The sequence below is a fragment of the Erpetoichthys calabaricus genome, chromosome 13, assembly GCF_900747795.2.
Source record: "Erpetoichthys calabaricus chromosome 13, fErpCal1.3, whole genome shotgun sequence".
Classification (NCBI taxonomy): Eukaryota; Metazoa; Chordata; class Cladistia; order Polypteriformes; family Polypteridae; genus Erpetoichthys; species Erpetoichthys calabaricus.
In genome coordinates, this window is record NC_041406.2 from 137,675,321 (window position 1) to 137,690,749 (window position 15,429).

The 15,429-nt window shown below is 40.4% G+C and overlaps 2 protein-coding genes across 4 annotated transcripts in view; one reads left to right on the top strand and one right to left on the bottom strand.

Moving 5' to 3' along the window:
- tbc1d31 (TBC1 domain family, member 31) overlaps positions 1-15,429 on the bottom strand; it is a 1,102,325-nt gene that overhangs the window by 466,564 nt on the left and 620,332 nt on the right. The gene's annotated exons all lie outside the window — the stretch shown is intronic.
- Positions 1-15,429, top strand: part of jarid2a (jumonji, AT rich interactive domain 2a) — a 293,969-nt gene that overhangs the window by 229,427 nt on the left and 49,113 nt on the right. For 2 of the 3 annotated variants that reach the window (XM_051935491.1, XM_051935492.1), the window contains 2 exons: positions 2,242-2,462; positions 13,206-14,259. In XM_051935491.1, the coding sequence (XP_051791451.1) occupies positions 2,242-2,462; positions 13,206-14,259 (1,275 nt within the window). The remainder of the gene's footprint in view (positions 1-2,241; positions 2,463-13,205; positions 14,260-15,429) is intronic. The other variant, XM_051935493.1, reaches the window with a different exon arrangement.

Genomic DNA, 15,429 nt, shown 5'->3' on the forward strand with positions numbered 1-15,429 from the left:
AAGGCCGTCCGCACCTGTGGACTCACCCGGAAAGATGGCTGCTGTGTGGCTTACGGGATTGTCATGGTATCTAGTTAGGGTCCGCACAATCTGTCTACTTTTTTCTCCTTTACAGATGCAACAATATTTCAGTACAGGTGATCCTTAATATTTTTAATCACACCTCATTGTTGTAAGCATTATGTGTCAAACGGCCAACTGCGTAAGACAAGGACTAATTGTAGGGCACAGTGTTCTTCTAAAGTGGGAATTTTAAAGCGTTGTAACAAAAAGGCGGAATGGTGGCTCTGAGGCTAAGGATCTACGCTGGTATCCCGAAGGTTGCCGGTTCGAATCCCCGTCACTGCCAAAAGAGATCCTACTCTGCTAGGCCCTTGAGCAAGGCCCTTAACCTGTAATTGCTCCAGGGGCACTGTACAATGGCTGACCCTGCGCTCTGACGCCAAGGGATATGCGAAAACTAACAAATTCCTAATACAAGAAATTGTATAAGGCGAAATAAAGAACAAAAGAAAAATCGCAATTTTGAATAATTTTCATTTTGCTTTAATGAGAAGGACTTGACATTAAACAACAACATCTCCGGTTTAAGGGTGAACGGGACAGAATCCGGTGCAGGCTGACGACACTTTCAGTACACCGAAAAACTGTCTCTAAGTACACTTGTGGAATCGGGAAAACCTGAGAGTTGGTGGGGGGGGGGGGCTACAAGGGGGTCTAGCTGTAAATTTTCTAATTCTAATAAAGATATTGAGCTAACCAAACAAATAGGCTGACCTTGGAGATGAAGTGCAAAATACTGCAGCTTTGTACAGCACATCAGGAGCAACTCAATGCCACAATGAGTGCGGGATAAACAAGCCACCATACTTTTACAATCGAATGTCGGGCTTTGCCTTCAAATAAGACCTTTTTTTTAAATGAATTTGAATAGCGATGTTCAGTCGGACAGCCCTTAGTGTGTGTGTGTATCATATGAAGATCTTTAACATAAAACACAATAAAGTCTGAATTAAAATATTTAGATCTACTTGTTGTGTCGCTTACTCCATTATCTGTCATTTTTCGCTTGTCGCTTGCCCCTCATCACACGTCGCTGCTCGCTTGTTGGCTCTTCGCTTTAAGATTCTGTGAGTTTCTGCAAGTTTTGTCCTCCATTTACTCGTTACTTTTGTATCATGACGTTCTTCTTAGCTTTTTTATTATTAAATAAAATATATTAAAATTTATTTTGATCTCATGTTTGTTTTTTTTAAATCCAGCACAAGTGTTCTTTGCATATGAGGATATGCAACAGATTTTCCAAACCTTTTATAATGGATAATTTATTTTTTTTTTAAATGCTTAACAAAAATCACCTTTCATCTAAAAAGTAATATTTTTTGATTTATTTTTGAAAATTACGTTTCAATATACCGCAGGTTTAATAAACTTGTAATAGTTTAAATTGTCAGTAATTGCCATTGCATCGACTTGATCTGCTCACCACTTTGGGCTAATGAAGCTCGTGTGTGTGTGCGTGTGTGTGTGTGTGTGTGTGTGTGTGTCTGTGTGTGTGTGTGTGTGTACGTGTGTGTATATTTGTATGTGTTTATACACCCATCCTATTGGATATTACAAATAATATCTGCTGCATTGTCTCTTTCAGGAAAGTGTAAGTAAAATTATTAACGAAATAATGTGCAGTGACACGAGCTATAGCTACCTAGTGTCCTCTTAAAATGTCAAACGGTTCTTGTAATTGGTTTTATTGTATGTAATTTTGTACTGGCTACTTAATATTTAAATATAGGTAACAAAAACACTTGCACTTCCAAAATGTACACTTAGTAGCTAATTTCCATATGTGGTTTATACAGATGTAACAGTGTTTTATCCTTTGACCAAATGCTTTTCTAACATCGGTTAGTAAGGTTACCTGCTTTGAAACATTAAGGGATGGCAGAATCACTGCAGCTGCTGAATAAAAGTTTCATTATTTGCCAACTTAATTAGCGTTTTCTATTCAAAGCTGCTGCTTTTTCCAGAGGCCCGATGCATTTCCCTCTCAGAGACTCCAGCTTGATAACCGGTTTTGAACTCCATTTACTGACCTGTCATTTACACATTGTTGAAAATGGATTTCAGGCAAAAAGAGCGCTTTTCCCAGCTGGCTGTTTTAAGTGCTTCACTAGCCTGACGGTCTTGTTTCCCTATTTATGTGTTTTTCTTTCTTTCTTTCCCCTTCATTTTCTGCTCCAGTTTTCAATGGTCACAGCAAATTGTCTCAGGAAAGAGAGTCCACTCCGAAACACAAAGGCAAAGAGGCCACGCCAGGGAAGGAGCGTAATGACAACAAGGCAGAGGGCCACCGAGAGCAGACTTCTGCCTCCACAGCTGCTAACAATTTTGGAACCTCGGCCAAAGGTCCCTCTGTTAACAGCCATGCTGTTAGCAGATCAGCTCAGGAGCTCCGAAAGCAGGTAAGCATGATGTACCTCTCATCTTACACAAGAGTTGTGCTCATTTTTGTTTATTTAAAAAAAAAACAAAAAAAAAAACAAAACCACACTATTTAAATTTTAATTTGTGAAATGACTCAAGATTATTTCATAGCATCTCTTTTTAAGCCCATTTCCTGTGTGTAACCCACACTTCTGTCAATGCACTGCGTAAAGTAAGCTAGGATTGTCCCTGCTATGATTGTCACATACAACAATATATCATTGTTTTCTTCTTTCTGAATTTACAGTTTCAAGAGCAAATGCCAAATGGGCAATGCAGCATTTTAAATCTTAGCATGACATTGCCATTCTCAAATCCTCTTAATCCAATCCAGGTTTGTGGGGGCTTGGAAGCGATGCTGGCATCTTTAGGTATAAGGCAGGAATGGAAGGGTCACCAACCCTATCAAAGGACACACAATATCACTGTACAACAAAGACTTTGCTTCCAGTACATTTTAGGGTGAATCTTTAAGGATGTGGCCTGCTGATCACAAATGTTACTCTTCATTTTTCCTCGTACGTGCCATTTTATTGTAATTTGCCTACTTTAGTGATATCTTCTCATGCTATAAGTACACATGTACAATACAACGACTACAAATAGAACATTTGTGGTGACCTAAAATAGTGGCATTGCTTCTAGGAGTGCAGCTTGGATATCTCAAGTATTGGGGGGGGGCATGTTTGTGCTTTAATTTATAAATTGATTTTTTTTTACTTATCTCACAGGATAAACAGCACTGTCACACACACACACACACTCACTTAATGAATCGATTATGGTTTATCAGTCTGGCTGGTGCATGGCATCGGGTAGGGTTGGCTGAAAAGGAGCAGGGCAAGTAAGAAAGCAGGAAAAGAATTGGGAGAAAGGAAATCAAGAAGTGAGCAGATGAGCGCAAGCGCCATAAAAGGCAAGAGCCGAGGAGGATGACTAGACCTCTGCGTGGGCTTCTGGTAGACGCGAGAGAGAGCAAGCAGAGTGCAAACCAGCTGGGAGGAGATGTCTGGATGTTCTGAATAACTAAGGGAGCAGTGAAGGTGGGGAAGATAGCCGTGCGGGAGAGGAGGAATGGTCCGAAGAGAACAGTGCAAAGGCAGAGCTGTGTGCACAAAGTCGAGAGAAACTTAAGCTGCTGTGTGTGGGCTTTGAACAGTGGAGCCATGGTCGAAGATGATGGGATTCTGATCCGAACTCCCAGGAGGAGCTGATCTGTGTGCGATGTTATAGCTCAGTACCTGTCCTTGCGAAGGCTTCACACTTTGGTACTGTGGTTGATGGTGACAAAATGCAAGATTTTAGGATCACAAAGACATCTAACATGTGAGTCAGTCTGTTTTACCAAAAAAAAAAAAAAACGCTTGTAATATTACAGAAATAGTATGCACTAACAAATATTAAATAAAATTTCAGTTATATATTACATTATCTCATGTGGTACAAATCATTGGAAGTATTGTTTATATGATTTTGGCTTATGTTGCGCTTTCGGCAAGATCCAAAAAAAAAATTCCCATTTAATAGTTCATGGCCAACTGGAGAATAACTGAAACCACAAATGTCAAATAAGAGGGGGGCGACTGTACTGTGAATGGTGCAGCCATGCTAAAAAGTCTCATTACGTTAAAGAGAACTGACTGAACTGTAAGCATACCAGTTTCATTCTATTTTTAATTAATTTTAATTTCAGAATTTACACCACTACGTTACAGTTTGTGAGATGAAATTGTATTATGTATGTATTTTAGTTTTTCTTCAAACAGAATTTTGCATGTAATAAAGAGGTTGGTAGTTTTGGAGGTTTCCACTCAGGTCATTAATTTGATCCTGCACTTGCTTCGCCTTCTTCATTTTCTGCCTTTGTTCTGACAGCAAGCCAGTCTGCTTTCATTTCCAACAGAACAAATGGACTACAATTTAAACTACCAGAACACTGCATTATGAACTTGCACTGTGGTGAAGTTTCCTTTTCCATTCACCATCATTTTACACACACACACAGACGAATAATTTTTCATGGTTTCTGCAGCAATTTCATAAATTCAGCCTCAAGCGGTCTATGGTAAAACTTTTTTCTTCCCAGTCAGATTTTCACCATGAAATTACCATTCATTCCGAATTAAAGTTCATGGTAAGCTTTGCCAAGTCCTAGATGGCTTAGTAATCAAGTTAATCCCATGTGTCCATACCTGCAACAAACTCTTAGTAAGCATAAAGAGCTTTTATAAACAGTTAATTCATGTTGAGATACTTTTCACATTTTAGTGGCAGCCACTCTGGTGTTGGGTTGCAGGGGAGTTTTATGCATCTGATGATTAATATATTTAAACTTCTTTGATAGACTCAGCAGGCATTTCAGTATTCATAAAAAGCACACCTGTGAAAGCTCCTGAGATGGATCAGTTTTCCATCCAGAGTTGATTCTGGCACCCTGCAGTCATGTAGTGGACTGAATAGATTTATATATTGAAAAAAATGAATAAATAACAAAAAATAACAACGATAAATTAAAATTTCATGTTTTATTTCACTTGACATCTCCAGCCTTCACAGCCCAGCAGCACCTGACTTTAAATGAACTGCTAATCCTAGAGGCTCACATTTTATTTGTAATACTGGATCATTTTCCTCAATCAGTAAATGAACAAGTATAATGCTTTTGTATCATTTCTTTAATTGTGTTTTTACTTTATCTAGTTTTAGGACTTGTGTAAAAATCTGGTCACATTTTAGGTCAATTTTATACACAGAAACAGAAGATTCTGAAGGGTGCATGAACATTCTAGTGCCACTATAGGCCATTTTTAAGATCTGAATTGCATTTCCGCTGTTGGCGAATGAAACAATGATATAAGCTGCTGCTCTACCAACAGTGGTTTTTTAGGGTTCTGGCCCTGTCCAACAAATGTTATTTCAAAAAGCTGTGTCATATTATGCAACTTTTCCAACATTCGTGTAATGTGACTTACCCTGACACAATCTAAAAGGGTTGATTTACTGTTTTTAGTTGTAGGGATGGGCTCCGTGGGAATGAGAGTTGATAACCAATAAATGCTCATCTGGAACTGAGGTTCATGTAATGCAGTGTTGAGGAATAAGGAATATGAGTGTTTTGGACCACACTAATAGAAAATAAGCTTGTGTGTTGGATGTCTTGTGTTTTACATACCACGAAAGAAGAGAAGAAAAAGAAAGATGAGATTCTGGCTTATATTGCTGCACCTGTTAACCATTCATACTACACTGGCTCCATCAGGTAGCACGTTGTTGGCAAGCAGGACTTTGATGAAAGGTCAGCACACAGTAGCTAAATGTGAGATGCCTAGTGACTTTCCTCACAGGTGGCGCAGTGGTAGTGCTGCTGCTTTGCAGTAAGGAGACTGTACAGGGTAGGATTCAAAAGTAATGAGCCTTTGTTCAAAAAGACAAATTTATTGAGCAAATCGGTACAACTAATTAATAGTCTTCAAAATAGGCACCTCCTGCATCAGTACACTTTTGTAGGCAGCTTTTCCATGACTCAAAGGCGTCCACGTAGGCCTGTTCCGGAATGGCTGCAAGGGCTGCCTTGACATTTGCTTGGATGTCCTCGATCAAGTCGAAGCGTTTTCCTTTCAGCGCTGAAGAGCAGAAACAAGAAGTCAGAAGGTGACACGTCCAGACTGTAGGGAGGCTGGGGGACCACCAGAACGTTCACCCGGGCCAGGTAGGCGCTCACGATGAAGGCGGTGTGGCTGGGTGCGTTATCGTGGTGAAGCTTCCAGCTGTCCTTGATGTTCCTTCGTGCGACGCTTCTTTTCAGGACTTCCAAGTAGTAAGCAGCATTCACGGTCTGTTCTCGCGGGACAAACTCGTAGTGGATGATCCCCTTCACTCCGAAGAAGGCAATGAGCATGGTCTTCGTCTTCAACGCGTACCGTTGCTCTAACGAACTTTCCATTCCGCCATGTAACGCACTACCGCACAGGGGTTCCCGTCAAGGCCGATCCGAAAGCTCAGAGCGGTAGGAGCTCCGTTGCGTTGTGAAGCCAACACCCACTGTCGCCGTCGCTGGCAAGTGGGGCGCGCGGCGAAGTACGTTCGCGTCAGAACAAAATGAGGCTCATTACTTTTGAATCCTACCCTGTAGAAGATTGTGGGTTCGCTTCCCGGTTCCTCCCTGTGTGGATAGCGCTTTGAGTACTGAGAAAAGCGCTATATAAATGTAAGAATTATTATTATTTTTCAGTCATGTAAAATAACATGGTCCAGTGATGAGATCAACAATGACAGTCAGCAAGTCTGTTACGTAATGTGACATCAGCTTCAGATGTCCAGTAGCAAAGGTTCTCTGCAAAATCCCAACACACATAAATCAATTTACATAATATTCTCAAATATGTTCAACCAAGTTCTAACGCATGGAGGCAGGAGCCTATCAAAGCAACGTGAGAAGCCTTTCCACTTGCATGAAGCCATTAATAAGGCCAGTTAACCTAATTTGCGTGTTATTATTAGGGTATGGATGAGGAAAAAGGAGTATCTGGAGAAAAATCCACACAATTAGGAAGCGAATGTGCAAACTCAACTCAGATGTCCGGTTTTTAATTCATGCCGTCTGTACCATAAGAAGCGAAGTATATTGAAATTCAAGTCATGCTCAGGTGAGTACGTTTTGAGCAGTGGGTTTTTTGTACGTGACCACACACACATACAGGGGAATTTTCTCTGTCTGTGTGTGGTGTTTTTATACTCTGTTTTCTTTTGATACCGTCTCACGCTGAGCAGATACTTCTAGCTTCTTTGATGCCCACAGTTACTTCCTCATTATCGATCAAAATTTGCAAGTTTCAGTGAGCGGTGTCATCAGCCCCACATGTGACTTCTTTTTGGTTCAAACAACCAAAACAAGTGTTAAAAAAAGGCACTTCAAGTAGCCGTGCTTCAACTGCAGCCTTGTGCCCTGCGGTGCACCATAGGCTTTCATCATTCAGTGGCCACAGTTTTCCCACAGCCTCATTGAAGGCGTAGTCTGGTTGGCATACGTTGCACTTACTAAGCAAAAACCAACCAAGCAGCAGTATTTCACAGGAGATTCCCTGAAGTTCTGGATGAAAAGGAGTGGAAATAAAACGAGAATGGAAAATTGGCATGATTGTGTTAAACATGTTTGTCTAAGTATACCTTGCATCGGCACTGAGGTGCCAAGTGGCAGTAAATCTTCATGAATGGTAAAAAATAAAGATGGTGAAAGAGTGCTTTTGCCTATTTTTGAGGACTTTTTCCTGCTTCAGCCATCCACATTCTTGCACTTGGAAAAATCCAGTTTAAAGATAATGGTCAGTCAGTCACTGTCCAACCCGCTATATCCTAACACAGGGTCATGGGGGGGGTCTGCTGGAGCCAATCCCAGCCAGCACAGGGCGCAAGGCAGGAACAAACCCCAGCAGGGCGCCAGCCCACCACAGTTTAAAGATAACAGCAAACATTTATTTCTAGAACACATTTTCATACAAAACATGAAGCTCGAAGCACTTCATAAGAAGTAAAGGAAAAATAATAAATTGAAATAAATGAGTTAGTAAAGGAAATATCAAAAATAGCAGATAAGAATAAATCCAATGCACATTTACACCATAAACACAGACAATCATCCATCCATCCATCCATTTTCCAACCCGCTGAATCCGAACACAGGGTCACGGGGGTCTGCTGGAGCCAATCCCAGCCAACACAGGGCACAAGGCAGGAACCAATCCTGGGCAGGGTGCCAACCCACCGCAGTAAACACAGACAAGTAACAGGTAAATTAGAGTCCTTAATTATGGATTAAATTGTTAAATTCCTTTTAAGTCTTTATTGATTACTGGCCATGGTACCTGTCCAAAACAAGTAATAGCAAATATTTTAAAATGATTCTCTCTCTTGCCCTGCATACCTTCAGTGCCTTTCTTCTGTATTCAGGTGTGTCTGAATGTCTTCACCTGCCAGCTCTCCCCCTCTCGAGCACGTTGCCACTTCTCAGACTGTCGTTATTTTGGAGGCACCTTTCTCACCTCCAGCCCGGTTTTATACTTTGTCTTTTGAAGGCGACTGTCTCAGCGTGCGCCTTTACTCCTCCTCATGCGCCTCACACTCGCACTTCCTATTTCTTCACATCACCAAACTGACCAAGCAGATTGCTTTGAGGAACTGGACACCCGGACCTTAGTTTTTTATTATATAGTAGATAACAGAAAGTTTGTTATTATGGTCAAAAGGCCAGAAGGGGCAGAAAAATAAAAACTTCACCTGGCGAGATGCTGGGGAAAGTAAACATGCAGGGAACCATGGCCATATGACCACCTAGCCTCCGCTGACCATTCTACCAAAAATAAATGTGCTCATATTATTTTAAAGTTTCATCCAAGATGAGTCAATGTAGTGCGTCTCATCATCCAGTAGCGTGTTCGCCGTCACAGGAGATCCTGCAGAGTACTTGGATCAGATGGCAGTGGTGCAAAAAGTCGCCGAAGTTCATAATGTTTGCAAATCCAACATACATAAAAAATCTTTTATCAGTGGAGGGAAAAGGTCAAATTAAAAAGATGTTTTTTTTGTTTTAAGTGTTTTTATTTTAAATACATCAGGCTAATATAGTAGAACAGGGTTTCTCAAACTTTTTATTTTTTTGTCATGACCCAATCCCTGCCCTTTTTAGTTTCTTCGAGACCCATTCCTTGTTGAATGCATAGACGATCGTTGGTGCGGATGGTTGTCCCCTATGAAGAATCAAAGCTGATTCTCAGGGTGTGGGGGTAGCAGGGGGGTCCCCTTTGAAGAATTATAGCAGATCGTCAGAGTGTGGGAGCACGGATCAACTTTGGAGAATTATGGATGATTGTTAGAGTTGGTTCCCCTTGGAGAATTGTGGACAATTGTTTGAGCAATGTGGATTGCTTAATCAACCTGCGGCAAACCTCCTGCAACCCATTACAATTGAATACAACAGTAACTCGCAACCTGATGGTTGCAATCCACAACACATTTTGGGTTGTGACCCATAGAGATATCCAATGGCAGGGATTCTTATACTGTCGGTAAAGTGTCCCAGATTTTGGTCAATAACACGAAAAAGCAGCCTCATCACTTCTTTTAGGCAGAGCTCTTGGAATAATAAGCAAACCAGTTTTCGAGGAGCTAAGACTACTTCCACACTACTAAGTTTTCATTTAAAAATACAGACATTAGCCTCTGTTTTAGCCTTTTGCCAACAGTACCTCCGTGTGTTAAACTCCTGAAACTGAAGCCTTTTAAGAAAGCCCTGCAGTGCCACATTTGAAAATATCACCACAAATTTGCAGTGTGGATGAGAGACATTGTAGACTTTTGAAAGCACCGACAGTAATTCCGCTCTTACTATTTTTTATAATAAAGTAGCAACAGCTATTCAAATCAATGTCTTGTATTAGAAAGGCGTCTAATATAATATGTTGGTAGCATTGAAAGTATTAGTTCATTATGATATTCCGTTTCTAACGATCTTCATAGTGTAAAAGCAGATGCCCTACGGCACGGTCAGAAATGATATTAAAGACACAGTGAGTTCCAGAAAGTGTTAAGCTGTTAGTTGATGCGACGGACCAAAACAAAATCGCTTTACATATGGTGTTTATCATCTTGTTACAAGAGCTTAGTTACCAATAGTCTTTGTGCGCTTAGAAAATTACTAGGAAACCACATGTTTTATACAAGCCACATCTACACTGCATAAAATGAGAAACACATGTCTGCGTCTCACAAAAGTGTAAGGCCAGAGCAATTCAAAAGTCATTCTAGGTGACAGAGGTATCGTGTATAAAATTCATGTCTGATGATCCCATTGCAAACTGCTTAATATTTGAAATGCAGTATACATACCCAGCTTTTTGGGTCCAACTGTCTAGTACTTAATAGGACCCCAATTCTGCTCCAGGGCATGCTGGATTCTACATAGTACTGACGGCATTCCTTAGGGTTTCTTTGTCCATGTTGATTCAAGTATCAAGCAGTCTAATCAGATTTTCTGATCACATGTTCTGTGCTGTGATTCCTCTCACCCCATTCCATCTCATCCCAAAGACACTCTGTTGGAGTTAGATCTCAGGACCATTCAGGCTATTGGAGCACACTGAAGTCACACCGTTATTATGTTCGTAGAACCAGATTGAAGTAATAAGTGCTTTGTGACATGGCACATTATCTTTTTGACAAAGGGTGGACTGTGACTATAAATGGATAACACGGGATATGAACAAAAAGAAACTTTGTAGTGCATTTTTTATGGTCTTCTCCCATGACACTAGACTCCACATTTGATTGATTAAAGTCATTTAACACACATTTAAACAATACGGCAATCCTCATATTCGTGATTTTTAGAACACAGACATCAAAGACGTGCCTGCCAATTACTCTTCCCTCAAAGCTGCATGGTGCCACCTTCCACCAGTCCCTCTAATTTTGTAATTAACTCTTTATTGGTTGTAAATTAGTGCTTGTAATTCTAGCCTTCCTTGGATATTTGTATGCGGTGAAGGGCCATAAGCAGCCTGGGCCTGAGATACAAATGTAGGAAGGAACTCCCAACACTTCATAGGTTAATCATTTGTGCGTTTATAGGTTTTTCTGTCACCTTAACAGTACAGCTGTTGGCTTTGGGAAGATACTGGAATGTACTGAAAGAGCTGCTGTCAGACAGGCTGTGGCGCATGTAATCTGATATAAAGTTAGTTGTCATATACAGATCATGCACTTTGTTGACACTGGAAGCAAATGTTTGCTGTGGTACACGGTAATTGCAAGATCACGAGTAAACATTGAGTCGTAGTTGCAATACCACACACACACACATATATATATATATACATACATATATATGAGCCCAGAATGAGGGCGAAACACGTGTCGCATACTCTTTGCATTTATTTGGCAGTAAAACTATTTCAACCATATATATATATATATATATATATATATATATATATATATATATATAATATTACACACACACACACTAGGGGGGCAAACCCCCTGGCGCCTTTGGCACCCAACCTCCAGTTGCGGCCAGAATATTAGTAAAATCTGTAAATGTACAAAAGAAAAAATTATTGGAGTCAAAATCACAAAATTCTTTAAATATGTAAAAGAAAAATTAATTATTATTTAACAGATTAAAACTCATGAAATGTGAATAAAATATTTACTCTGTTACTGATTGGAGTATTCCTGTTAAACTAAGGTCCACTATGCTCAATGAGTATTTATGAGACTAAATAAACGATCCATTCGTTTTAACTGACTTTCTTATAAACCACGACTTTCTTGATATTTTAGTTTATAATTTAAAAACAGAATAAGAATCTGAAACTCTAACATCACATTAAAGTTTGATAAATTCTGAAAAGAATGATACCAAACATAGATTTGTAGGTTTTGAAATAAGCCAGATTTAAAGCGTGACAAAAAAAGTGACATAAAAACTCACATAAAATCGTTGCACTTTCTTTTTTATATATAGAGAGTAGATGTATATATATTATATATATTATAACCATATTGGTATTAAAGTGATTGATGAATTACAGCCTTCTAAACCTTGTCGCCTTCTCTATACTCCTCCTCCTGATCTCTACACCGCTCCATACTTATCTTCCATTGATGGAAACAGTGCTGGAAGTCTTCCTGCTTGAGACTCTTCAACAGACTTGCCGTTTCTGTCCTCACTTCATCCATTGAAGAAAAACATGTTCCCTTCAAGTCACTTTTGATTTTCGGGAACAAGCAAAAATCATAGGGATCTAAACCAGGCGAATAGGGAGGATGATAGAGGACAGGAATGTTTTTGTCAGTCAGAAACTGCTTTACAGAAAAAGCATTATGCGTGGGAGTCTTGTCTTGTCGTGATGTTCGATTTTTTTCATCCAACATTGTTGCTGTAACTCATGTAGTGATTGTTGTGCAAATACTGACTGGGCTTTTCACAGGATATACCTGGCCGGTCGGTGGTTTGAGAGGGCGCGTAGGAGGGGATACAGTTCTGTGATTCATGTCCGGCCGACCTCCAAGCCCAGTCCGGTTATTTTTGTGTCTCAATGTACATGTTACTTTACCCCATGTAGTTTGTAGTGATGGCCGAGAAAATTGAGCCTTTTCAGTTTAAACAAAATAAGATTCAGAGGTGAAATGATTGAAATGTTCAAAATTATGAAGTAAATTAGTCCAGGGGATCAAGACTATGTCTTAAAAATGAGTTCCTTAAGAACACGGGGACACAGTTGGAAACTTGAGGGTAAATTTCCACACACAGAAAACTCGTAGAATAAGTGATCAAGTAGTTATGGTGGAGGACAGTAGGATTTTAGGGACCTTCAAAATCCAAACTGATGTTGCTTTGGAAGAACTGGCAAGCTCAATGGCCAGTTCTCATCTGGATTGGTCAAATATGGTAGCCGTGACCTTAGTTTGACTAGGCACTCACTAAAAGGGCTAAAAATAATTAGATTTTGAAAATGGATGGATAATGGAATATTTGTCGCCTAATTTATTTAGATTGCTTGTAACAGGCCCTTAAATCCTAATTCCATAATTCTACGTGCTTTAGTTTTCTGAATTAAATGTGATATTATAAAGGCAAAGAAATCTTAACATTTTTGATTCAGATCTATGAAAATAGCACTATTGATTCTAATTGTATTTTTTTTTTTTTTCCACCTGATCAGGTTTCTAAAGTGAATGGATTCACCAGAGCCTCATCCTTAGGCGCTCATCCACCCAGTGCCAAAAAGACGAGAGACTTCCGACCTTCGCCGTCCAAAACTGTGAAGAACACCGCCTCCATGACAAAGGGGCACGTCACTGACACCAAAGCAAAGCGAGGGCTGAGCAAGGAAACCAAACTCAACCACAGTAAATCCACAGTGGTTCACCACAATAACCAACATAATAACCACCACCATCATGTCAACTCAGGAAAAGCAGAAAGTAGCAATGCAAAAACCCGCAAACAGGTGCTATTATCCAGTGGAGTACACAAACCAGCAAGTGGGAGCTACATGCGTCTCAATGGACGTCTCAGTGGGAGACTGTGTGTGAAGGAAGATGGGAGGTGGGGGCGTGAAGGTTTGCGCAACTCCAAGAGGCGGCTGGAAGCTACAAGCCTTGGCCGAACAAGGTTTCAGCCTAATACCAAGAAGGCTAGAGTAAATGTGTGCTCACCTGAAACACGCAGCAAAAAAGCCCGTCGAGAAAAAACTGTATTAAATGGCCAACTAAAAACCCAGCAAGTTACCAAGCAAAGCTCCGAGAGGCCGAAAAGAAGCTTGGCAACAAGACAGACTGCAGCCAAACAAGCACACCACAAAGCCGAGAGCATACAGAGTGAGAACCATTCTACCTCAGCAAGAGAATCGTCGTCCTCACCGCACAAGCCATCTGAGCCCAAAGCGGAAAAGGAGAAGGGAAGCAATGCCAAGTCAGGTTGGTCTAAGATAACCGAGGTGCCCGTCTACAGACCGAATCACAAGGAGTTCCAGGACCCTCTGGCTTACATTGAGTCAATTCAAGAGCAGGCAGAACCCTATGGCCTATGCAGGGTGATTCCACCATCTGACTGGCGGCCTGAATGCAAACTCAGTGATGAGATGCGCTTTGTCACCCAAGTGCAACATATACATAAACTGGGCAGACGCTGGGGGCCCAATGTGCAACGATTAGCATGCATTAAAAAGCACCTCAAATCTCAGGGCATTACAATGGAAGAACCTCCCTTAATAGGTAAGATGCCATTTGCTGCTCTTTTTGGATTTAACATGACCCTTTTGACCATATTTCCCTTACTCGAGTATGTTGGAATATAAAGAGAGAGCTTCAAAATTTGATTGATTAATTATAATTTGAATGTTAATATCATATAGGGAGAGATCTCTAGCAGAAATGCTCACTTCAGTTTTTGTAATCCATCGAATTTAATTTTCTAGTTTCCTTTCTTTACCAACGTTTTTATCTATTTTTTAAGTTTTACTGGTCTACAAACAGAATCACTATTGCTGGCTCAGCCATACAGTGAGAAGCACAAATACTGGGACAGTGAGGTAATACGAGGTTTTTTGTGTTATATATTTATAAAATGTGTATTCTGGATGAAAAGATGAATATGACAACTAAGGGACAGAATGTCTGGCTACTGTTTTACAGTCATTATAATTGTACTGTTGTGGATGCGATGAGAAGTCAAGCAAATTGACGCCTTTTTTTGGCTCACTAAAATGATTACAATATGCGAGCTTTCCAGACAACTCAGGCCCCTTCTTCAGGCAATCCAAAAAAAGGTGTCCTTTTGATTTGAATTCTCAATAAATTCAGTATAATTGTAACAAACTACTTTGGTTGTGTTCAGTCCCCCTATTCCAGCTGAGGAGAAGTAAAGGGTCAAGTGAACACCGAGTTCGATTTTTCTGAAATCGGGAGTGATGTACCCCCATAGTCTGGTGCATTTAGGTAAATGTGAACATCTCAATTGTATTCCAAAGGAACTGGAACGAGACTCTTTATAAACTGTGCTCTTGGTGTAGTACCAAGCAACCCCTGAAGCAGTTCACGTTAGGTGTGACTGTGATCTAACTTCTGGAAATAATGTGCGTTACGGGACACGTTTCAGCTATAATTAGGTTAGCAGACGTACCAACTGCACTTCAGAACATACTGTATAACCCAGCTGAAGTTAAGTATGTATAGGCCCGGCCAGTACATGGGCCAAAATCTAGGAAAAGCTCAGGTTGCTACTGAAAGAGGTGTTGGTAAGGTCAGCAGGGGGCTCTTACCCTGTGGTCTGAATGTGGATCCTAATGTCCCAGTGCAGTGATGGAGCCGCTGTGCTGTTTAATAATAATAATAATAATAATTTAAAAAAAAAAGGTGCCATCTTCCAAAATGGCAGTCCTGACT